The 26577-nt window shown below is 40.0% G+C and overlaps 1 protein-coding gene across 10 annotated transcripts in view; it reads left to right on the top strand.

The window, feature by feature from the left end:
* Positions 1-26577, top strand: part of spata13 (spermatogenesis associated 13) — a 233467-nt gene that overhangs the window by 147450 nt on the left and 59440 nt on the right. For 9 of the 10 annotated variants that reach the window (XM_048532925.2, XM_048532926.2, XM_048532928.2 and 6 more), the window contains 2 exons: positions 8990-9352; positions 16816-16960. In XM_048532925.2, the coding sequence (XP_048388882.1) occupies positions 8990-9352; positions 16816-16960 (508 nt within the window). The remainder of the gene's footprint in view (positions 1-8989; positions 9353-16815; positions 16961-26577) is intronic. The other variant, XM_059646678.1, reaches the window with a different exon arrangement.

Genomic DNA, 26577 nt, shown 5'->3' with positions numbered 1-26577 from the left:
CTTTTCCGTTCCCCTTTTCCTAAACCTTACATAAGCCTCCTTCTTCCTCTTAACCAGTCGTTCGACCTCTCTCGAGAACCATGGATCCCTCACTCGACCGTATCTTCTCTGCCTGCTAGGGACAAACATATTGAGCACATGCAGTATGCATTCCTTAAATAATCTCCATATTTCTGTGGTGCTCTTCCTTGACAGCATCTGTTCCCAATTTATGTTACCCAGTTCTTGCCTAACTGAATTGTAATTGCCCTTCCCCCAGTTACAAACTTTACCCTGCCGTATATACCTATCCTTATCCATGACTATCGTGAAAGAAACAGAGTTATGATTGCTGCCGCCCAAAAATGCTCTCTCACCAACAGATCTAACATTTGGCTCGGTTCGTTGCCAAGCACCAAATCTGAAGTAGCCTCTCCTCGAGTTGGTCTATCTACATGCTGAGTCAGGAATCTTTCCTGAATGCACTGGACAAAATCTGCTCCGTCTAAACTATTAAAACTAAAATGTTTCCAATCAATATTTGGAAAGTTGAAGTCACCCATGACTACAACCTTGCGAACTCTGCACTTTTTTCAGTTCCTGCCTCCCAATCCGCTCGTCTACTTCTCTGCAACTATTAGTGGGTCTGTTTTTAAAAAAAACCCAAAAAAGTGACTTGTTGCTGACCTCAACCCAAACTGACTGTGTAGAGATATCATTCTTGAACTGCCTTTCAGTAGCTGCTGTACTCGCCCTGACTAGCAATGCCACTCCCCTTCCTCTTTTTCCACCCTCCCTATTTCTTTTAAAGGCTCTAAATTCCAGAACTTCCAACAATCTGTCCTGTTCCTGAGTTACCCAAGTTTCTGTAATGGCCACAACATCATTGTTCCAAGTACCGACCCATGCTCTAAGTTCATCCGCTTTATTTCTGATACTTCATGCATTGAAGTATACACAAATCAAACCATCTCGGTGTCTGCAATTACGCCCCATTGACCGCATTTCTTTACAAACCACCTCACTCCCTGTTGTGTCTGTTGGAAGGCTGAATACCTCATCCTCTGAAGTATAAATCCGGTTCCCCACCACCTGCCAAACTAGTTTAAACCATCCCGTACACCTCTAGCAAACTTCCCTCCCAGGATATTTGTGCCCTTCTGGTTCAGGTGCAACCTGTCCTTACTGTACAGATCCCACCTTCCCCAGAATGTGCTCCAATTATCCACATAATGGAAACACCCCCTCCTACAGCAGCCCTGTAGCCACGTGTTTCGCTGCACTGTCTCCCTATTTCTTACCTTGTTATCCTGTGGCACTGGTAGTAATCCTGTTTGTCCTGGATTCAGCTTCCAACCCCCCCCGTACTTGTTTTTCACATTCTCAGTCCTTTTTCTACCGATGTACCGATGTGCACCGTAACTGCTGGTTGCTCACCCTCCCCCTTAAGGATCTTGAAGACACGATTCAAGACATTACAGACCTTGGCACCCAGGAGGCAACATACTATCCTTTCATCTCATTCACGTCTATGCTTCTTACTATTGAATCCCTCACTATAATTGCTGTCCTATTCTCCCCCCTTCCCTTCTGTGCCACAGGGTCAGGCTCAATGCCAGAGACTTGTCTGCTATGGCCTTCCCCTGGTAGCTCCCCGCCCCCCCCCCCCCCCCCCCCCCCCCCCCCCCAATAGTATCCAAAACGGTATACTTATTATTGTATTGAGGGGAACAGCCACAGGGGATCTCTGCACTGTCTGCCTATACCCTTTCTCCTTCCTGACAGTCACCCAACTACCTTTTTCCTGTACCTTGGGTGTGACCACCTCCTTATAACTCCTCTCTATCACCCCCTCAGCCTCCCGTATTGGATCCGGAGTTCCTCCAGCTCCAGTTCCCTAACACGGTTTTTGTGGAGCTGGAGTTGGGTGCACTCCTCGCAGGTGAAGTCAGAGGGTACACCAGCAGTGACCCTTACCTCCCACATCCTGCAAGACGAGCATGCAACTGCCCTAGCTTCCATTCCCTCTACTCGAGATTTCCAGAAGAAGAATTAAAAAAAAAAGCCTTACCTTACTGAACCTCCTCAGAGTCTTTTTTGGTTAGAGGGGGAGGACGGGTGGGAGACATAGTACACGTGTAGTGTTTTGGGATGTGAGTTTGCTTGCTGAGCTGGAAGGTTAGTTTTCAGACGCTTCGTCACCATTCGAGGTAACATCATCAGTGAGCCTCCGGTGAAGCGCTGGTGTTATGTCCCACTTTCTATTTATTATTTTATTCTATTTATTCTATGGGACATAACACCAGCGCTTCACCAGAGGCTCACTGATGATGTTACCTCGAATGGTGACGAAGTGTCTGAAAACTAACCTTCCAGCTCAGCAAGCAAACTCACATCCAGAACCTCAACCTGAGCTACAAATCTTCTCAAAACTCACTAGTAGTGTTTCGGGTTTAGCCAATGCCCGAATTTATCTGTTTCTTCCTGGCTTGCATTCCTTTCATACACCTGCCGCTGAAAACAAGAGGGCTGCTTGCTGCATGAGGTAAGTTTTTATACAGGGAGAGACAAAAACTGCCTTACCTTCCTGTCGTCACTCTGGCTTGTGCTGCTGTCGCTGAAAACGAGCAACCAAACAATCAGCACCAGGGGGGCCAAAGTTTTAGGCAAGGATTGAGAAAATTCACTTTGCATCAACATTGACAACCTATTCTGGAGATGCAACTAAATTGGATTAGCAATTGCCAACAACACGTCCCTTGCTTTTCTAAATCAGCACTAGGACAGCTAGCATATTGAAGTTGAGTTGTCAAATATGAAGCAAACACAAGCTAACAGAAAATACAAAGCTCCATATGTTCCAGGCTTCACTTATCAACACCCTCTTTTAAAGAAGCAAGGCATGAACAATTTATGCAAGCTATGAAAAGCAGATGAACAGCTTCCATCTCTTGCCTCAAATAAACATTGAGCATCTTCTGGCATGACAAAATGCTTAAATGGAAGTGCACTTGTATATAGGCATCTTCCTCTGCATACATGCCCTCTTGAGTAAGTGTCAAGTCCAATAGCTAGATCATGCAAGTTCAGTGAGCATCAGCTGAATTCCAAAAATATGCTCAGAAGTATGTTTGCTTCACCTGCACATGCAATACAAGGATGATAGAAACTGAGACTTTAGGCGAGTTGGAGTCACTGGATGAGAAGACTTCACGTGCCTGGAGATGAGCAGTCAGGGATGACATGGAAAAAGCAAAGGGGGAAAGCAGTTGTTGGATAGCAGAAAAGAGAACCTGGTGGAAAGGAAATTCATCAGTCTACCTTTGGCCAGTGTTTTCTTCCTGCAGCTGGCACTGTTGAATTACCACCTGGCAGAGATTGATATCTACAGCTGTTTTTTCCTGATATGTATGCACACCATCAGCTGAATCATAAAGCCTAAAAGATTCCAGGCTTGAAACTTGGGCTAGGGAGAGGGAAATTCCTTTGGGATTCTTGATTGCTCGTCTTTTTGAACAAATTGTGTAAGTGCATATGTGTTGAGCCTGGTCCAACATTTCAATATGATTGTGGCTAATAGAATCATAGAATCCCTTTGGAATTCTATGGAAACAGGCCCGTTGGCCCAACAAGTCCACACTGAACCTCAGACCATCCCACCCAGACCCATCCCCTATACCCACCGAATCTTCACATCACTGAACACTAAGTGCAATTGGGCATGGCCAATCCACCTAACCTGCACGTCTTTGAACTGTGGGAGGGAACCGGAGTACCCGGAGGAAACCCATGCAGACACTGGGAGAATGTGCAAACTCCACACAGACAGTCGCCCGAGGCTGGAATCAAACCCAGGTCCCTGGCGCTGTGAAGCAGCTATGCTAACCACTGTGATACCATGCTGACCGAATCATTAAGCTCGGTACTGTTATCCCACCCATCTTCCCCCTCCATATGCCTTGATCCCTTTAGACATGCGAGCTATAGCTATGTCCTTCTTGAAAACACACTATTTTGGCCTGAACCACTCTCTGTAGTATTGAATTCTATGGGCTCATCACTCTCTGGACGCAGAAATTTCTCCTGATCTCAGTTTAAGGACAGGGGTAAATGTTTTAGGACTTTGATCCCTGGTTTTGGACTCCCCTCACCATTAGGACATTCTTTGTGTATCTAACTTGTCTATCCTGTTGGAATTTCGTAGATTTCTGTGAAATTCTGCCTTCATTCTTCTAAATTTCAGTGACGACAATCCTAACTGACTCAATGTCTGCTCATATAATCGGCCTGCCATCGCAGGAATTAGTTTGGTAAATCCTTGCGGAGAGTCTTGGGATTTACAGGGTATTGCTGTACGTAGAACAATAATCCTGTAAACAGTCAATTTTATGAGAGAGTTTTTACAGGAGTATGAAAAGTTTATAGACTTCAAGTATCAGAAATCAATTGTTACCGTAATTCTTACTGTATGTCATGTTCTTTACGATAAGCAGTTTATATTCTGTATTTCATTACAAAGTCAAGATGATAATCACCAGTGTAAACAAACAAAACTCACTGTAGCCATCACATATCAATGCTTATTATTATTTTGAACAGGTAGTTGGGTGGCAATGATTAATTATGGTCATAAAGCTATTGTGATAAGACCAGTTCTGTTAAACTTCACTTGGCTGAACTTGCCACCCCTGCTTTATTTATCACTTAAATTATGTACTGTATAGTATTAAGTCTGAAATTATGAACTTAAAATGTATATCTTTAGTTTTTCAATGCTCCATGGTAATACAAAGTGTTTTCTCACAAAATCACAGCCTTTTCAACCTATGATTATTTACTTCTGTGGATCCAGGGCAGTCCTAGATACACTGTTTTCAGTGACTTGTTCAGAACTATTCTTGACCAAAGAGAATGATGCTTATTCAGTCTTTTTCAGTGATTATCTAGATAACTGGGAAGAGTTGAACATTCTTCTATTTTTTAAGTTGAAAAATTTGTGAGAAATGTTGATCAAGTGCCTTGTTACTGCGTACTGCAGTCAGTTCCCAGCCATCACTATCATTCAAAGCATATTTCTGTCATGGTTTAACATCAGTATTCAGAGAAAATTGAGATAAGAGTGTAAGGTTCATGTGCAGGTAACATGAAACTTGGAAGAGGTTTTCTTGTTTGAATAAATTGTCCAGTGTTGATAGGGAAATCTATTATGAAGAGAGGGAAGTTAATATTAGTGGACCCAATTCTTATTTGCTTTACACTACAATGTGTGTTAATAACACTGATTATAGAACACTCCAGAACTAATTGTTTTGTTGCCCCAGTTGAAGTAGGATGTTGAGAATAAAATGCATTGCCTTATTTTTCAATATTGCGTGGTGTTGAAAAGATGGACTTATGTGCAACAGCAGGTTTCAACAGATGTTTGCCATCTGTCATTGCATCATAAGCAGTTGTGCAACCTCTAAGAATATCAACAAGATGCTTGACTCTTAAACCTCACAACTGAGATCCAATCTGGCCTTATTTGTCTGATGTTCATGTGCATTTGCCAGTAGGAGTCAGTGATTAAGCAATTAGGACTTAATTTTGTTTATATTTTCTTAATTTCCATCTTTATTCAGAAATCTAAAGACCAGTTATGTTGTTCATTCTAGTATTCTGATTGTGTTTAGTGACTTGAGAGCATAGATCAGTGTTGCAGCCTTCCTGATTTATATTATTCAATATAAATTCTACTTGAAATGGCGAATTTATTTGGAAGGCTTCATGTTTGATCACGTGATCACCATGCAACAATGTCTGCGATTAATTTATTCAAACAAGAAAACCTCCTTCCAGGTTTCATGTCACCTGCACATGAACCTTACACTCTATTATCTCAATTTTCTCTGTGCACTGATGTTGTAATAATGTTTTTTTTCTGGTGATCTTTCATAGCATTTTCACAAAGAATTGTGCAAATGTGGAGGAGCTATCAATCACAAGAATTTCTACCCCAGTGATTTCCTTAATAAAAAGCTGAAAGAACTGCGGATGTTTTAATTAGAAACAAAATTAGAAATTGGTGGAAAACTGGGTGAGTCTGGCAGCAGCTGTGGAGAGAAATCAGAGTCAAACCGAAATGTTTTCTCAAAACTGGGAGTTTTGAGGAAGGGTCACTCGACCTGAAACGTTAACTCTGTTGCAGTAATTTCCTTGTATCCCAATTCTGTCAACTTGAGTTTTTTTTAAGAGACATTCGATGTCCGCAGCATGGAAGTATGCCCTTTGGCCCAACTTGCCTATGCCACCTAGTTTTCACAATTAAACTAATCCCATTTGCTTGTGTTTGGTCCATATTCCTTCATACCTATCCCATCCATGTAGCCATCTAAATATTTCTAAAATGGCAAAATTGTGCTCTCTTCCACCACTACCTCTGGCAGCTCGTTCCGGACACTCACCACCCTCCGTGTGAAAGAATTGCCCCTCTGGACTTTTTGGTATCTTGCTCCTCTCACCTTAAGCCTAGGTTCTCTAGTTTCTGTGCAGGTATATACAGAAGCATGAAGTAGAACACACTTAAGAGCTTTTAAGTCCGAAGGAAGGATCATTACGCAGGAATATAAACATATATTGTCTTGTGGCAAGACAGATTATGAAGTGACTGCACTTTGCCTGTGATTTGTTGTGAAGTTGAGTAATGTTGACTATGAGCAGAATAATGGTACTTATCCCTCAAAAACTTAACCTCAATTGAAATGATCTGCAGAAGCATCTTTATAGACCTAATCCAAGATAACAGCACTGCCCAATGCTGTTAAATGGGCATACAAAATTAAACCTATTGCATCTGCAAAAGGTCAGTAGCACAAAACCTAAGGAATTAGAGAACTTCTCTTTCCTGTCCCAAAATCTGAAACTTAATGCTGGAGCAAGCCACTGCTCACATTGCTCAACAGTCCTATTTCCTGCCAAACAGTGTTTGTTTGCTAGAGGATTAAGGATTGTCTGTGACATTGGATTTAACTATTGGAGTGACCAAGCTTTGGGAAGTATTTTTATTTCTAATCTCTAGGAGAGATTGGGGTAGGTCCAGGCCAATCTTTATGGGTTGACTGATACTAACTTAGCAATTTCAAAACTGGATTTAGATTTCTTGGGATCAACAGGAATTTGTGGTTAATGTAGTTATGCAAATTTGTATGGAAGTGCTGAGTAGAAAACAAAATCTGCCATTCCCTTCTACATCTTATTGTTCAGAATATTAATAAGTGGACATTTCATTGGGAGAATGAATTTGTGTCTCGGAGACTTGGGTTAACCTGCTGTAAATTTCATGACATAAGCAAAACTTTTATTCATCAGCTGGAGAGGTGAGGGGTGTGTGGCAATGCTGTTGGCAGTTCTCTTTAGAGGTAAAATCTGAACACTTGAATATTTTAATTTACTCACTGTCATTATGTGCAATATGCTTATTTTTATATATTTGACTAAATTTCATTTGCAAATTATCAGTGATTACAAATAATGATTAGACTTCATTGAATCTTATTGCTTCTGCTAACTGGGATGTGATAAGCCACAAATGATAAATAATAAATTATATCCGCCATTACGTTGAGGATGAATTGTGGAGTTATATTACACGCTAGAGAGATGTTGTGTGTCTTGGGCTCTAATTTGCAATCGTTCACCAATTACAAGAGGTGGTCTGCTGCAAATCTTTACATTCGTATTTTGATCCGCATGATGCGGTGTAGCTCATGCACTGTTATCAGTGTGCAGTAGATATCTGACTTTAAAGCCTTGAACAGTGCAGAGGTAAAAGTACAGTAATGGAATCAGCGTGGTGAGTCATAATGTTCAAACCCCGGCTCAGTGTAGCTGAAGATTGCCAGAAGGCTGATGTGTTTTAGTATTTTTTTAAAAAATAAAATATTAGGCATCCAAATGACTACTGTTAATAAGTATTGTATAGTATTTCAGTGCATGTGCAGGACGCCGATAACTCTGTCTGACCATGAGGTAAGCACCACGATAAATAAGGTTGAAGCACTAATAGAAATTGCTGGAGAAACTCAGCAGGTCTGGAATCATCTGTGAGGAGAAAGCAGAGAGAACTCAGTGTGGAACTGGAGGAACACAGTGGGTCAGGCAGCATCAGAGGAGAAGGAAAGTTGACGTTTTGGGTCAGGATCCTTCTTCAGAAATTCAGGAGAAAGCAGATGCTTTCATTTACAAAGTATCAAACTGCTTTCTCTCAAAAGGAGCTGTCAGACTTGCTGAGTTTCTTGAGCAATTTGTTTCTGTTTGATTTCCAGCATTCATAGTTCTTTATTTTATTTTAGTAAATAAGTTGGTTTTAGTGTTTTATTCAGTTTTCTTTCCTTCTACATCCTCTGCAATCACTAGTTAATAACTGAATTTAAAAGAAGTGAGTTTAATTGAAGTGATTTAAAGGATGTAAAAAAAATCTTTTTTCCTCAGCCTCAATAGATGTTCACAGTTAATAACTGTTAAGAGGCTTCTAACATATTGAGTAATATTTATTTTTAAAGTTAAATTTAACAAGTAACTATCCCTTTTTTTTAACCTGTATGTAATTCTTTAGTGAAACACTTGAAAGCTGGGGTTTTGCCTCTGAGTGATACCAATGCGGTAAACTCCCAGACCCAATAATTACTGTGGCTCATCTAATTTCATTGAGTTGTAGGAGTGCTGCATTTAGCTCTGACTCAACCAAATTAAGGTGTTCAGAATCTATAAGGGTTCCCACCACTACTTATTGTATGATAATGGTGGAACCTACAATGTACATTTTCTTAGATTTGTAAACCTCTTTAATGTCTTTTATGTGCAATGTCTGTTTTTAACCATTTCAAGAGTTTAGCATTGAAATGTATGTACATGCAAAAAAAATTGCTTTATTACTAGTATCAATAGACTGATGTTTGGAAACATAGAAATTGTAACTCTGAAAGAAGTAATGCGAATAAAAATGATGATACTCAGTGTTCATATTTGAAAGGTGTCTTCTGACGACCAATGGACGAATCAGCTCCCTTCCACAGAAGACGAAAAGGCTGATGGACAAAAGGTTGGGCAAAATAGGTGGAACTCCTGGAAAAGCAGGCAACAACAACGACCTCTTTCAGATTATGGCCAATTCGCTTGCAGGAAGTTTTCTATCCCAGAGAATGGTTTGCCTATTCAATCTCAAAAAATTGACACTACAGAGAATGAAGTCACCATTGTTGACTCCCAACCAGAGAAATGTGTCAGTATTCAGCTCCACAGAAATCAGAAAAGGAGGCCAATCTCCATAATTGGTGGGGCCAGTATTTATGGGAATAATCGCTCAGAGGAAATAGTGGATCTTCTTACAATACAAGTAAGATGGTTTTATTTTGCTGCATCAAAATCAAACTTGACTGCTCTGCCTGCTGCTGCTTCATCTTTGGCTGAAAACTTTTGCTTCACTTCTTCTAGAAACTCTGGAAAGAAATGTGGGCTGTTTGCTGTCCTCTGTTCTGATTCAGCTATTCGTATTCTTGTAAATACCCCTTCAATACTTCTGCCAAAAATGACATGTCTCAATAAATTTGCTTTTGAGTTGCGCTTTAATTTCTTGCCAATCTCTTATTTAGTGAACTGTTTTGCTGAAGTAACAGTTTTGAAAATTGGTGAATCCATAAATTTGATGAAGCCGTGACGCTTGTATACAATTGTACGGTGCCGTTTAGTGAACAATTCATGTGCTTGAAAACATGTCAAGTGAAAGTTTATTGATATTATAATCCATAGTAAGCTATCAGGTATCCATAAAACAATGTCCTTTCAGTACACCAACAATCAGCACAACGTTTTCTCTATTAAGATAAGAATAGCAAAATATTGGTTTTAAATTATTTGTATGGTGAATGCCTGTTCATATTGGTGAGAATTGTACATTGCTACAACACCTTGAATATGACCAGATTATTTATATAGCAAAAACAAAACTCTGTATGATAATCCGTGAACAAAAGTGCATTATCTGAATGTAAAGGAGCAATTGGCACAAATGTTTTCTCAGTATTTATAAAGGAAAAAAAGTTAATGGTAGGAATATGTCGTCGATTACCACATGGTAAAATTGGCATGGGTGTGTGTGTGTGTGTGTGTGTGTGTGTGTGACTACACCATAAAGATTAGTTGGAGAAAAGTTTGTTTGTAATATTGGGGAATTTTTGTTATCCTGTCATAAGACTAGGATTTGTTTGGAGGAAAATATGTACAAATGTAAACATACATGCAGAATACTGAGAGGTCTGGATAGAGAGGACACGTAGAAGATTTTTCTGCTAGTTGGAGACACTAGGACCTGACAGCAGAGATTGAGGTGAAGGGATGACGTTTCGAACTGAGTTGAGGAACTTCTTTAGCTTGGGGGTTGTGAATCTGGGGAATTCTTGGCTGCAGAAGGCTGTGGGTGCCATGTCACTGAATACCTTTTTAGGGTAGATAAATAGGTTCTTGATTAGTAAGGGGATCAAAGCTTAAGGAGAGAAGGCAGGAGAATGGAGTTGAGAAACATATCACCTGTGATCAAATGGCAGAACAGATTCAACGGGCTGAATGGCCTAATCCTGCTCCTGTATCTTACTCCTTGAATAATCTTTCTGTAATCTAGAGGTGCCAGTGTTGGACTGGGGTGGACAAGATCAGAAATATCTTAACATTAGGTTATATTCCAACAGGTTATTAGTCTAACACCAGAAGGAGTGAGGCTGTGAAAGCTTGTGTTTTCAAATAAACCTGCTGGACTATAGCCTGGTGTCATGTGATTTCTAATCTTTCTGTAAACTGCAGGCTAGTGAACCCGCGAGATAGTGTTTTTGGAATGTTGGCAAATGAAGTGGGATGTAATAAGCCAAATTTGAACTGAGAACTTGTTTGAGACCAACTATTCAGGAAAGTTGTTCATTTTCGCAATGATATGATAGTGCAAAAAATAAAAATTATGAAGAAATTGAATTTTAATAAAGCAGACTTTGAGTAGAAAAAACATATGGGGCAAAACACTAGTCAGAATTCCTTCTATTGATGATTTTGGCAAAATATTTAGCATGAATACTAGTATCTGCACCTTTTGTTTTTGTACTCTTGGAAGGAATTTGTCATTCATGTTTAAGGAACCAGGGGTGTTTTTTTTTGTCTTTTACTCTGATCACTAAAGCCAAACCTAGTACCTTACATAATCTGAGCACAAAAAGAAGCCATTCGGCTCATTACTCCTTTTTGTTCCCCAAACCTTGAAAAATAGCCCAAAATTATTCACCTTCATGTGTATATTAAACTATGCCTTTCAAAAGTTCCGACTGGAATCTGATTCCAACACCCTTTCGGATTGTGCATTAGTGATTCCAATCTTAACTTTCTGCTTGCAGAGATGGAGGTAGGAGGTGGATATGCTGTACTATGGTGGGCCAGACAGTAGTTTCCTTTTTTGATTTTAAAATAGTTAAATGCCTAGCACTGATGTGTATATTGGTGCTTTCTTGACCATACAACTTTGGGTAGGGAAATTACAACAATATACTATGAGACAAGCTGTCAATCCATAATTTTTGATCCAAAACACAATGCTGGAGAAACTCTGGTGTGGCAGCATTTGTGGAGGGTGAAACAAAATTAATGCTTAAAGACTGATATGATTTCTTCAGAACTGGTAATGTTTGGCAAAGTGATCAGATTTATACTGTTGACCAAGTGAGGGGAGAAGTGAGTGAAACAGCTGTAGTAGGTGTCCAGAGTAAAAGGCTAAGGGAGTTAATGGTGCAGGTTGGGAATCCTTTATCTAAAAACTGGTTTTCAGATCAAGGGTATTTTCAGTTTTGGGGATCACTGTAGTCTATTTGGTTCCTTTTTAGAGTTATGTGAATTTTTTTTCCTAATGGATCTAAAAGCAAAATATTTTTCCGAAAGAATTGAACAGGCCTGCCAGATGTGCAGAATTTGGCCCTTTGGGCAACAAAACTTTGTTGATGGCTCTGTTTGGGCCATGACTCAGTGTGTTTACAGATTTGTTTAGTTCCACTACCAAAAACATCTTTAGTATTTGCGTCTTTTTGGTTTTTGGATGTACCGATAACGGATGCCTGATCTGAGGTGCAATAGTGCGACTAAGAGATAAGAATGGAAAATAGGTCAGGTCGGATGAGAGCAGACTCTTGCAAATAAGGCATTGGTGGAGAAAAATGGTGTAATCAAAATGGGCAACTGTATTCGTATTCTGAAATTTTTTTATCTCAAATACTGAGTCCTGAAAGTAGAAAATGAGATGATGTTCCTCCAGCTTGGGTATGATTGCTTAGTTATCAAGTCTATCCAAAATATGTGAATGTGTGTTAATATCAAATGACCAGGTTTGGATATGGGATGTTATGGCAACATAACCTGCCAGTATTCACTGTTTAGGTTGAAATATGATGAGTAGAAGATTGAAACGTGATGGAAGATAATTGCAATCTCAAGATAGCCCAGCACCAATTGGCATACTAAGGCAGAGAGCAGAAGATTGAGAGCAAAAATATGGGCTAAAAAATTGTTGTGAAACTTGAAGTGGTAAATTAAATATCTGAAGTGTTTGAATTTTGTGGATCAGGAACTGTTGGAAGTTGGTTTACTTTCAATGCTGAGCTGACTACCTCACTTCAGATGGCAGATGAGATTTTAAAATTGGTTTCCAAGTCCTTTATCAGAAGGAAAACACATTAATAGCTCAGCTTTTGATTGCCACCTAGTTGTCCATGAATAAAAATATATGTGAACTTGAATGTAACGCATTCTACATTTGAATATCCTACTTTAGCTAACAACAGGAAAAATATTAATTCTGTAAAGTACTGCAAGGCAGACAGTGTGCTTGAAGATTATGCAGAGTCATTCCCCGTTGGAGAGATTTTTGCAGGGTTGAAGTTACCACATGGAACAAAATTAATGTGCTTTATTAGTTTAATTTTTAATATTCATCAATTTTCCCCTTCAAAGCCTTTTAAGCTTTATGTAGCATTTTAAAAAGTGCAGCATTAATTCTTTTCTTTGTGTAGATGGCTAGCTAAAAGCTCTTAGAAATCAGTAATTGCATTTTCTACGTTGGAGCCTTACAACTTATCAATAAACAGTATGCAGGGTGTAATGTTTCAATCTGCTTTGTTTCCAAGGAATTGGAAGCTGAAGTAATTGGCATTGCGCAAGATCTATGTTGTGTACCATAGCGCTGTGCAGGTCAAAGGCTGAATGCCCAGTGAAACAAGCCTACAGTAGGGTTTTATTTGGAGTTAACTTATTTGTTTCTTGGTGAAATTTTAGTTGAATGGGTTTGGAAAAGAGCAATTTTTTTCCTAGTTTAGTACAGCTCTCAGATCATATTTTCTTTTATATCATTTATGGCCACAAGAGAAACCTTTATGTAAATTTATTCTAATTTCAGAACTAGGAGGAGTTTTGGTTGCATTACTTCAGTAAGGCATTCCGTAAGGTTCTGCATGGTAGCCTGGTTAGCAAAATTAGATCACATGCAATACAGGGAGAACTAGTTATTTGGATACAAAATTGGCTCAAAGGTAGGAATCAAAAGGTGGAATCAGACTGGAGGCCTGTGACCAGCGGTGTGCCACAATGATCACTGTTGGGTCCACTGCCTTTTGTTGTTTTTATGATTGATTTCAATATGAATGTAGCAAGTATGCTTAGTAAGTTTGCAGATGATACCAAAGTTGCTGGTCTAGTGGACAGTCTAGAAGGTTATCTCAACGCAATGGGACCTTGAACACATGGGCCAATGGGCTGAGGAGTGGCAGATTGAGTTAGATTTAGATAAATGTGAAGTGCTGCATTTTGGTAGGGCAAATCAGGGCAGGACTTATACATTTATTGGCAAAGTCCTGGGAAGTGTTGCTGAACAAAGACACCTTGGAGTGTGCAGTTCCTTGAAAGTGCAGTCGTGGGTAGACAGGGGAGTGAAGGAGGTGTTTGGTATGCGTGCCTTTAATGGTCATTGCATTGAATATAGGAATTGGTTTGTCTTGCTGTGGCTGTACAGGACATTGTTAGGCCTTTTTTGGAATACTTTGTTCAGTTCCGGTCTCCTGCTTTAGTAAAGATATTATGAAACTTGAAAGGGTTGAGAAAAGATTTACAAAGATTTTGCCAGGGTTGAAGGGTTTGAGCTGTAGGGAGAGGTTGAATAGGCTGGGGCTATTTTCCGTGAAGTGTTGGAAGCTAGGGGGTGACTGTTTCGAGGTTTATAAAATCGTGAGGGACATAGATAAGGTGAATAGCTATGGTTTTCTCCCCCCAGGGTAGTGGAGTCCAAAACTAGAGGACAAAGATTTAAGGTCAGAGGGGAAGGATTTAAAGGGGATCTAAGGGGTGACTATTTCACGCAGAGGGTGGTGCTTGTATGGAATGAACTGCCAAACAAGATGTTGGAGGCTGATATAATAACAAAAGGCATCTGGATGAGTATATGAATAAGAAGGGTTTAAAGGGTATATGGGCCAAATGCTGGCAAATGTGACTAAATTAGAGTCATAGCGATTTACAGCATGGAAAATAGACCCTTTGGTCCAACTTGTCCATGCTGACCAGATATTCTAAATTAATCTGTGAGTGATGAACCTGCACTCTGCTGGACCTTACCTTTTAACTGTATAAGTCCTGCCCTGATTTTCCTTACCAAAATGCAGCACTTCTCATTTATCTAAATCTAACTCCATCTGCCACTCCTCGGCCCATTGGTCCATGTGTCCAAGGTCCCGTTGCATTCTGAGGTAACCTTCTAGACTGTCCACTGCACCACCAATTTTGGTGTTTTGGAATATTGGTCGGCATGGATGAGTTGGACTGAAGGGTCTCTTTCTGTGCAGTACATCTCTATGACTGTCAAAGTTAACAGTCTCTGTTCAAAGTAAACCTAAATTACCTTATCATGCCGAAATAATTTGCCTCATAAAAATAAAATTTGGAGTGTGTTTTGATGCACAAGCGGATATTTCCAAGTAATTCTATGTAATATTTTTGACAAATTTCCATTGTGTCTTTCAATATTTCTCTGGTGTGTCTTCAGTGTTCCTACGAATATAAATGATGTATAAAGGAAAAATATAAATGTATTCCCTCATGCTTCCTAAAAGTTGGGATTAGCAGATGGCTATTAATGGAATTTTCTGGACTGTGTTCCAAAAATTATTTCTAGTTACCTACACTTTATATCAGAAAAATGTGAGAATTCTCATTGAGAGGATTTAATAACCAAATGTTAAATTATAAGGAGCCCATTTCAAGCTCAGCAATATTCTGATATGCTGATACAGAAGTGCCCTAATGTCAGTTTAAAATTTAACATGGCATTACTTACAATTGCCTTAAGCAATTTAATGATGTCAAATGGACCTGCAGCATTAGTTACTTGTATTAATACTTTACCTATGAATTAACTGTAGGAATGCAGGTAGAGATCAGGTATATTGGCAGAGGCACTGGTGCAATGTTGAGAAGTTTACTTATGATTTATGTCTGTTTACCTACAGTATCGTTACAAAAATGAGATTTATAAGATTGTGTTTTGGAACTCTTTTTAATTTAGAGTAAAATGAAGGCAGTCATGAGTCGTGTTCTGCAGATAGCCTGGCAAAATGCTGAGTTGATATGTCTGTTAAAAATTAAAAGGTGTGATGTTTCTTGCAAAGAAAAGATAAGGTGTTCAGATTTGGAGACAATGGCAACATCATCTTTGTTTGCAGTGGAGACGGCTTTGCCTGGGAAAGAGTTTCTAAAGTATCCCTGAAACTCCCCTTCAGTTTAGCAGAATTGGCAAGAGGGGGAGAAGCTAGAAACTGTGTAGTCTCTGTGGTTTGCTGTACAGGAATGTGGGTGCGAGCTCGTTACCTGACCAAAATGCCCAAAGTTGTGAGGGTTTAAATGAGGTTGGAAGGTTTGCGTTGCTCACACTAGAGAGGATCACCAGGAAGATACCCTCACAGTGGAAGACAGTCTGGAATTTAAAAATTAGAAGGCTAGTAAAGGGACACATTGAAAGCAAACCTTTTGGCAGCTGAAGATCACTTTGGACTAGATCCTGGAAAATCAAGAAACTGCTTAAGGGAAAGTTAAGTATACTTATGAAATGAGTTTTTCAGTTATTTAGAAGTGAAAGGGAAAATTCTGTTCTGTACCTTAAGGTATAAGTGAACTGCAGCAATAGGACTGGTTGTTTACAATAATTCTGGAAACGAATTCTCACTGTGTCGTCCTTTCAGCTATTGAAACAATATCAATTTATTATTAAATTTAACAGTAGAAACTGTGCAGGCCAGTGCTTACCACATTTATTCCTGCTGACCCCCATTTTGAGGTTTGAAAATAGTTGCAATCCAATAGTGAGAATTTAGAAAACAGAGGCCTGTTGGAAAGGGGCACAGGTGTTCTAACTCACTTGGAGCCCTAATCTCTACTTTGCAAAGCTCTGCTAGTTGTATCTTAGTAATTGTAAATCTGATTCATTATCCAGGAAGACTTAAGAACTTATGAATATGATACAAGTACTAAACCTTTGGTAATTGGGTCTATACTCTTGGTTCAATAAAAAAAGTAAGCTATTGTAATCTTGAATAATATACCTTCAGCTTAAAAGATTATTCAAACCAACTTCAAAATGGTTTTGCATCTTGGAATCTCACTGAAGTGATATGCACTTTAACATGTATGTTGAAAATAAATTTTCTTTAGCTAAATATTCTGACCTCTACTTATGGGTGGAATTGGTATTTTTTAATCTAACATGATATATTTAATATTGTTTGTTTTCAGCCAGTTGCTCGGCCACCTGTTCCTTCACATCAGGTACCACCATATAAAGCTGTGTCTGCCAGACTTCGGCCTTTCATTTTCTCCCAAAGCACACCCATTGGCTTAGATCGGGTTGGGTGTAGACGGCACTTGAGATCATCAAATTGTAAGTAATGTGTATCTACATTGAGCAGTAAGTTGGAATGTAAACTGTAAGCATGCAATAATTTAAAATCCATCTGTAATGTACTGCACGTGCTTCTGAAAAAAAACTCCTCTTCCAAAGAACAGATAATATTTTCCAGCCCTCATTTCATCTAACCAACCCCAGCCCCTGCTCGTTTTGCCCTGGATTATTCAGTGTTTTTGAAATGCCATTATTATCTTTTACCCTGAAGACTGATGCAAAGTATTTGTTCAATTTCTCTGTCATTTCCCGGTTCCCCACTATTATTTCCCCGGTTTCATTTTTGAAGGAATTTATGTTTGAATTTGGCCTCTCATAATTTTTATATATTTAAAGAAGCTTTTACTATCCTTTTTGTACCATTTACTAGATTACCTTAAACGTTTCCTTCTTTCCTCTAATTTTTTTTAATGGTTGTTGGGACGTTTTCAAATGCCAACAATCAGGGAGACTAGAATTTAAGGACATGAGGTAGGCTATTTAGGCCTGAAATGAGGAGATGCTTCTTCACCCGTGCAGTGACGAGCTTGTGGAATTTTCTGTCATCAAAACTGGTAGAAGCCAAAACATTGAATGTTTTCAAGAAGGTGTTAAATATAGCTCTTAGGACTACAGGGATCAAAGGATGTTGGGGGTAAACAGGAAGAGGGTACCGAATTAAGTGATCAGTTATGGGCACATTGGATGGTAAAGCAGACTCTAAAAGTGCAGTACGGTCTACTCCTGATCTCCTCTTTTCTATGTTACCTGCAGCTTTGGGCAGGGAACATAGCATTCAGAACTCCCAAGCGGCTGTAGAGAGCCGTATCTGTTCCCCCCAATTATACTGTTCCTACCTCAACTGTGATCCTATTTCCAGTTGCCATTTGAATGGTTCGATATGCCATGGTGCTGTGGTCAGTTTGCTCATCCTCCCCGCAGTTACTACTCTTGTTCTACATAGCTTGCCAGTCCTCGTAACTGTTGAACAGTTGCTTGCTTGAATGCTACTCTCTGGATCTCTTTCCTACCTTATCTGCAGTTGCACCCTCCTGTCCCTGATCACAGAGCAAATTTGAGGGGTGTGACTATCTCTTCAAGTAAAATGTCCAGGTAACTTTCTCACTCCATGACGTCCTGCAATGTCTGCAACTTAGACATTGCTGCTCAACTCAAATCCAAATTTTCTTGAGCCACAGACACATTATCGATATGTTTGCCATGGATAACCTTGGTGTTCAGCAGCTACCTCATATTGCAGCAGCACCTGAAGTGCCATCAGTGTTGTATTTTGTTCAGTTAATTGCTTACTCAGAATTTCTGCAGTTTACACTCGAAGAATTCCTAACTCTTTACATATTGTTTTAATGCTGGTATAAATCTCATATTTAAGGTATTTTTCAGAAAAAAAGAGAGAAAAGTAAAGATCAGAGACTTCAAGACTATCAGAAAATATTACTTTTACGTTAAAGACTAGGAAGAGTCATGAATCCTATCCTCCAATCTGCAGCTTTCCTTGCACATACATCATTGTTGATCTTACTACATGTGGGCTTCTTGATCTGTGCCTTTTATCCTCTCCCACTCATCTCCTTGCTCTGGAGATTTTATTACTTGCAGTTAATCTTACTTAAAGCACCTCTTCTCTCCTTTGCACTGAATTCCCAGATAGACTTACTGAACGCACCTGTCTCACTAAGGCATTGCCTCTCTCAAAGTCTCCCTTGCACTGACTGCTTTTTATTTACTGTCAGATTTTAAAATCGCTTCCGTATATAAAGTTTTGATGAAATGCTTTTTAACTTTACTCCCGGATACTGTAATTAGCACTTCATTCAGGCGCTGTCCTACAGGCCATTTTAACTTGGTTAAAGGCTGTTAGTTCTAGGTCTAAATCTGACTTTTGCTGTAAAATTGAATTTGAAAAAGACTTCCCAGTTGAATCCCTACTTTGAACCAAATTCCCTGATGTACTCACTCAGCCTCTTGTCTTCCTCCATCAAAGTCTCCACATTGTCTGTGTTCTTTACTTGAACTGCTGTGGAGGATGGTCATCGGTTTGAAAGGCTATCTCTTTCCGAATAGGATTGAATGTTCTGTTTCTTTGAATGTAGATTGGAGTGAAACCACATCCAGAAATGTTCTCTTGAAGCCACAAAGGGAAACTCTCTCAGGCATCTTTTTGATGCATGCTGATCTTCTATGTGAAAGTTCTGTGGAATCGCTTAATTACTAAATATGATATAGGTGAATTTAAGAATAGAAGCCAGGCTTTCTACTGGCTTATACATTAAGCAGATTCAAGCTTGAATCAATAATCTTATCACACACCCAAAGAAATGGGATCCTTGGATTTCTGAAGAAAAGATTTTTGGCTTTGCAACTAAAATATAAGATGTATACCTTGCCAAATAGTTTATCCAATCCTGAGTTGCACATTGCGAGATACTGTGTGGTGACACTTATGAATAAGCTTGACGTGATCCAAAGATATACTGCATGATCCTGTATGTTCTGTACACTAGTGCTGTATACTTGGTAAAAGGATTTCGATCACAAATCTTTGATCAAGTAAAGGAGCAAAATAGACTGACTGGTATGTTCAGTAGAATATGGAACAAATGAATGGGTATTAGCAGGAACGTATCCTCTGGGAATGACAAAATATGAGGTAGCCATCCATTTAAAAAAAAGAGGAGGGGGTGTAGCACTACTAATCAGAGAGGGTATCACGGTTACAGAAGCTTCCATTGTTGAGGAAGATCTGCCTACCGAGTCAGTATGAGTGGAAATTAGAAACAGCAAGGGAGTAGTCACCTCATTAGGGGTTTACTACAGGCCCCCCAATAGCAGCAGGGAGATTGAAGAAAGCATAGGTTGGCAGATTTTGGAAAGGTGTGGATGTAGTAGGGTTGTTGTAATGGGTGACTTTAACTTTCCCAATATTGATTGGAACCTCTTTCGAGCAGAAGATTCGAATGGAGCTGTTTTTGTAAGGTGTGATCAGGAGGGTTTCCTAACTCAGTATGTTGACAGGCCGACGAGGGGAGAGGCCATTCTAGACTTGGTGCTCGGAAACGAGCCGGGGCAGGTATCAGATCTTGTGGTGGGAGAGCATTTTGGTGATAGTGACCATAACTGCCTCACTTTCTACATAGCTATGGAGAAGGAGAGGATTAGGCAAAATGGGAAGATATTTAATTGGGGAAGAGGAAACTATGACGCGATTAGACATGAGTTAGGAAGCATGGACTGGGAGCAATTGTTCCATGGTAAAGTCACTATAGACATGTGGAGACTGTTTAAGGAACAGTTGTTGCGAGTGATAAATAAATATGTCCCTGTGAGACAGGCAAGAAGGGATAAGATAAATGAACCTGGGATGACGAGAGCGGTGGAGCTTCTCGTCAAAAGGAAGAAGGTAGCTTACATAAGGTGGAGGAAGTTAGTGTCAAGCTCAGCTCAAGAGGATTACAGGCAGGCGAGGAAGGAGCTCAAAAATGGTCTGAGGAGAGCCAGGAGGGAGCACGAGAAAGGCTTGGCAGAACGGATTAGGGAGAACACAAAGGCATTTTACGCTTATGTGAGGAATAAGAGAATGGTCAAAGAAAGAGTAGGGCCGATCAGGGATAGCATAGGGAACTTGTGTGTGGAGTCTGAGGAGGTAGGGGAAACCCTAAATGAGTTTTTTGCTTCTGTCTTTATGAAAGAAACGAGCTTTGTAGTGAATGAAACCTTTGAGGAGCAGGTGTGCATGCTGGAATGGATAGAGATAGAGGAAGCTGATGTGCTGAAAATTTTGTCAAACATTAAGATTGTCAAGTCGTCAGGCCCAGACCGGATTTGTCCTCGGCTGCTTTGGGAAACGAGAAATGCAATTGCTTCGCCACTTGCGAAGATCTTTGCATCCTCGCTGTCCACTGGAGTTGTACCTGAGGACTGGAGAGAGGCAAATGTAATTCCTTTCTTGAAGAAAGGAAATAGGGAAATCCCCAGCAATTACAGACCAGTAAGTCTCACATCTGTTGTCTGCAAGATGTTGAAAGGATTCTGAGGGATAGGATTTATGACCATCTGGAAGAGCATGGCTTGATTAAATGCAGTCAACATGGCTTTGTGAGGGGGCAGGTCATGCCTCACAAACCTTATTGAGTTCTTTGAGGATGTGACTAGAAAAGTTGATGAGGGTCGAGCATTGGATGTGGTGTATATGGACTTCAGCAAGGCATTTGATAAGGTTCCCCATGGTAGGCTCATTCAGAAGGTCAGGAGGAATGGGATACAGGGGAACTTAGCTGTCTGGATACAGAATTGGCTGGCCAACAGAAGACAGCGAGTGGTAGTAGAAGGAAAATATTCTGCCTGGAAGTCAGTGGTGAGTGGTGTTCCACAGGGCTCTGTCCTTGGGCCTCTACTGTTTGTAATTTTTATTAATGACTTGGATGAGGGGATTGAAGGATGGGTCAGCAAGTTTGCAGACGACATGAAGGTTGGAGGTGTCGTTGACAGTATAGAGGGCTGTTGTAGGCTGCAGCGGGACATTGACAGGATGCAGAGATGGGCTGAGAGGTGGCAGATGGAGTTCAACCTGGATAAATGCGAGGTGATGCATTTTGGAAGGTCGAATTTGAAAGCTGAGTACAGGATTAAGGATAGGATTCTTGGCAGCGTGGAGGAACAGAGGGATCTTGGTGTGCAGATACATAGATCCCTTAAAATGGCCACCCAAGTGGACAGGGTTGTTAAGAAAGCATGTGGTGTTTTGGCTTTCATTAGCAGGAGGATTGAGTTTAAGAGTCGTGAGATCTTGTTGCAGCTCTATAAAACTTTGGTTAGACCGCACTTGGAATACTGCGTCCAGTTCTGGTTGCCCTATTATAGGAAGGATGTGGATGCTTTGGAGAGGGTTCAGAGGAGGTTTACCAGGATGCTGCCTGGACTGGAGGGCTTATCTTATGAAGAGAGGCTGACTGAGCTCAGACTTCTTTCATTGGAGAAAAGGAGGAGGAGAGGGGACCTAATTGAGGTATACAAGATAATGAGAGGCATAGATAGAGTTGATAGCCAGAGACTATTTCCCAGGGCAGAAATGGCTAACATGAGGGGTCATAGTTTTAAGCTGGTTGGAGGAAAGTATAGAGGGGATGTCAGAGGTGGGTTCTTTACACAGAGTTGTGAGAGCAAGGAATGCGTTGCCAGCAGCAGCTGTGGAAGCAAGATCATTGGGGACATTTAAGAGACTGCTGGACATGCATTTGGTCACAGAAATTTGAGGGTGCATACATGAGGATCAATGGTTGGCACAACATCGTGGGCTGAAGGGGCTGTTTTGTGCTGTACTGTTCTATGTTCTATGTTCATAAAAACTAAAAAGACCATTTGTTTTCCCCATGACAGTACATCAGAAATGTTTCTTCCTTTGGACAATTCCACAATGGAACAATCTGCCAAAGAAAGTGGTCACAATGTCATGACTTGAATTCTCCAAGATGCATCTCTAGATTATTTCCTTTACAAGTTTTAATTATCAGATGTACCATTTTATACCTGTTGCATTTGCCATAAAATTGTTGGCAGAATACAGACATAGTCTGTGATGCTTGCTCAAATTAAGCAGAAGCAAAAGTTATCCTTGTATCACAATAGGTTATGCAAGGTCATCACAGAAAGATGATCTTGCATTTAAAAATATATTACGCAGTTAAAGACCAAATTAGTTCTACACTTTCATAAGAACAGATACCAGTTTTGATATATTAGAACTAATCAAAATAGTGAAACACTGCACAATAACATGTTTTAAAGGCAAATAGAAATTTATTTTGGAGAACTACATGCTCAAGGTTGCGTCTTGGGGACCCAAAGGATGCATACTTCATCCTATTTAGTGATGGTTGTGGTGTCAAACTTCTCCATGGATACTAAAGTACAGCTGATATTCTAATATTTTTGTTGGGTAAAAATGGAAAATGCCCTTTGGTCCAAGAACTGAAGCAAATAAAAAGGTTGGTTAAAAGTACATTAGCTGTAAAAACACAAGGCTGTCTTGGAAATAAAAGATAAAGTATCTCTTGCCATTGTTTAAGGGACCATTCTATGCATGTGAATTCTGAGAGTAGTTTGCCTATTGGGAATGGTTTAGATAGTTATTCCCTGTTGGATGACATACATTTGACAAAAATTGTGACTGAAGAAAAATACGTTAAGGATTGGCCTCATTAGTATAGAAGAGATGTGAGCAAGAAAAACAATCTCTGAGCCAAAATGAGCCGACGCTCATCATCAGTTGTCAGATTGCTTCACAAAGTACATTGCTTGCACAAAGCGACTATTAAAGGTGATAGGAATGCCTATGATGTGACGCACAGAATATGAAAAATCATTACTTTTTTTTCTCTTTTCTGTTTAGTATGTGAAATATTGTGTGGTATAAAGTTTTGAAGTAAATAAGAGGAAAGTCTGTTAATTGTATCTTAATTTTGTAGTAAAGGTTATGGGTACATAAGAGGGCATTGATTAAGTACTTCTGTCAACAATAAAGAACTATTCGACCATGCTCATATGTCTCTGGAAATGGAGCATGCGGTGTCCCATTTGAGGCCTTCTAAGATGGGTGAGTGCATCATCTGGGAATGACATTTTGCTTTATTCTTGTAGGTACCTTCTTAAGATTTCAGTTGTGTTGCCCCTTAATTTGCTCATAGTGACACAGCATGGAAACAGACCCTTGGGTCTGACTTGTCTGCACAACCAGAGATCCTCAACTGATCTAGCCCCATTTGCCAGCACTTGGCCAATCCCCCTTAACCCCTTCCTATTCATGTACTCATCCATATGCCTTTTAAATGTTGTAATCATATCAACCTCCACCACCATCTTTGGCAGTTTGTTCCCTATACACACCGCCCCTGCATGAAAAAGTTGCCCCTCGGGTCCATTTTAAGTCTTTCCACTCTTAGCTTAAACCTTTGTCCTTTAGTTTTCAACTCCCTCACCCTGGGAAAAAGTGGCTATTCACCCTGTCCATGTCCCTCATGATTTTATAAACCTGTATAACGTCACCCCTCAGTTTCCGATGCTCCAGCAAAAACAGCCCCAGCCTATTCGGCCGCTCCCTATAACTCAAACCCTCCAACCCTGGCAGCATCTTGAGTTTTATTGATTTGTGGTCAAAGTCAAAATCTCTTCCGAATAGTGCTGCGGATGAGCATATAGTCCGCTTGAAAGACACATAAGCAAAGTGAAGCTGATGATGGGAATCTGAAATGAACACACAATCGCCCAGAATTCAGCAGGCCTGGCAACATCCCTGGACAGAAAAACATAATTAATGTTTTGAGTCTGATATGACTCTTCTTTGGAACTGAGAGGTGTTTGAAAATGATAGTTTTTAGACTTTGGACAAAGACGAAGGATGATTGAGGGGAGCAACAGATGAGTGTGGAGTCCAAGCACAAAAGACAGTGGGGTTGCTAATTGTCTTTGAAGATGAATGGAGGCGAAAAAATTGATGTCAATTAAGGTGTGAAAGGGAGAAAATGGGTCCTCCCTGCAGGGAGCAGAATGAATAAGAAAAAGCATTACATGTTTGTGGTGCTGGAAGAATGCAAGGAAAAGGGAGGACAGATATCATGAAGTCAAGTCTGAAATTGAAGGCTGTAAAGTGCTGAATGGAAAGTGAGATTTTGCTTAAGCTTCCATTGTACTTTGCAACATTACAGGCCAAGGACAGAAATGTTAGCAGGAGAACAAGTCATTTTGTTTTTTATAGGGTTGGAGGAGAGACTGGAGGTTGGTAGGGAGAAGGGGCATTTTGTAAAAGATCGGTGTTTTTACTAATTAACCAATTGGTTTTAGAATGAGTTAACATCAAAAATGCATATTCAACTGCTTATGGAATCAATTTCCAAGCTTATTGCTGATTTAAATCAGACAAGAAACTGGGGATTTCCTTTGAATTTGATGGAAGATAGCTAGAAACCAAGGATAGATGCATAAACAGAGGTTTCCAATGTTCGTCTGCTGAAGTTAATGTGCTACAATAAAAGACCTTGTGAAAAATCTCCTTGTTTATGAACAAAATCTAATGGATTCATACATAATTGTTGCTCTTGTACAGCTAAAATTAAATGTTATACATTGCCTTGACATTTTATTTATTTTGCTAAGCGGAATGTGAATCATTACAGTTGTAACCAGGAGATTTTGTGGCTAATCAGATTCAAATGGATTTACATGATACAGTGTCACCAATGCACTGATTGACTATCCTCTTCAGTTTTAATTTAGAAGAAAATTCACGTTGTAGAAAAAGAAAATGGGGTGGGGGGGAAGACAATGAGTGAAATAGTGAATGTTTCATAACAGAATATAACTGAACTAGACTGGAACAAAAACCTTCTAATTTTAAGATCATGAGGTTGTAAGTTGTACTTGTTTTGTGTACTGATTGAGACCAGGTTGACCTTGTTAATTACAGGACTCTTGATTGGGATGGTTAACCTGGGCCAATCAAGAAAGACTTGGCTGACCAATATAATCAGTAGATTAGAAACTCCTCAGTTGGGGATTGACTCTGAGCTGGTTGGCTGTAGCCTGTGCAATTGTAAATAAAGGGTGATTTAGTGACAGGACCTGGTGTCTCTGCAGTAATTTCAGTTTGTAATGTGTAATTCCTTGTGTTAGTTTTGAGCTCTGGTTGTAGACAAACTGCATAACCTGCAGTAAAGACGAAGAATGTTGCAGTGCAAAATGTACCACCTGACCTTCCCCCAAAACCTGTCTATTGTCTACACGGCACAAGTCAGGAATGTGATGGAATACCCCCCACTTGACGGGATGAATGTAGCTCCAGTAACACTCCAAGGAGCTTAACACTATCAAGGGCAAAGCTGCCCATTTGATGACCACCACGTGTACACACATCCACTCCCTGCACCACCATTTACTCACTGACAGCAGTTTGTACCATCTAAAAGGTATATTGCAGAAATCCATTAAAGCTTCTTAGACAGCACCTTCCAAACATGCAACCACTCTGTCCTGAAGGGCAAGGACAACAGATACTTGGGAATACTACTATCTACAAGTTTCCTTCCAAACCACTCACCACTCTTGACTTGTAAATAAATCTTCATTCCTTCAGTATCACTGGGTCAAGATCTTGGAAATCTCTCCCTAATAGCGTTATGGATCCACCTATAACACGTGGAGTGCAATGGTTCAAGAAGGCAGCTCACCACAACCTGCACAGGGCAGCTAGGGCTAGGAAATTAAAGTTGGCCTGGCAACTTTAAAAATGCTCCATAACTATATAGCAAGGTTTTGCAGAACCTATCAGAACTTCCAAGTTGTACAAGAGTGCCACCCTGCAATAAGACATGCACATGTGATTCCGCTGCTGGGTTTTGGGGAGCTATTTAGTAATGTGTGAATAGATCTACATCAAAAGTGAGTTACCAGTATCCTTACTATTGTGGATATTGCTACCCATTTCCAGGGATTGTTCCCCTGAAAATTTCATTTGCCAATGGTACGGAAATTGGCTCAAATCTCCACCAGTGTGGTCTGCCCACTGAGATCCAGTTGAATCAGGCCTGAAATTTCAAATTATTCAA

Source organism: Stegostoma tigrinum, chromosome 6, assembly GCF_030684315.1.
Source record: "Stegostoma tigrinum isolate sSteTig4 chromosome 6, sSteTig4.hap1, whole genome shotgun sequence".
NCBI lineage: Eukaryota > Metazoa > Chordata > Chondrichthyes > Orectolobiformes > Stegostomatidae > Stegostoma > Stegostoma tigrinum.
The sequence above is the reverse complement of the archived record's forward strand: the minus strand, read 5'-3'. Positions and strand labels throughout refer to the sequence as shown.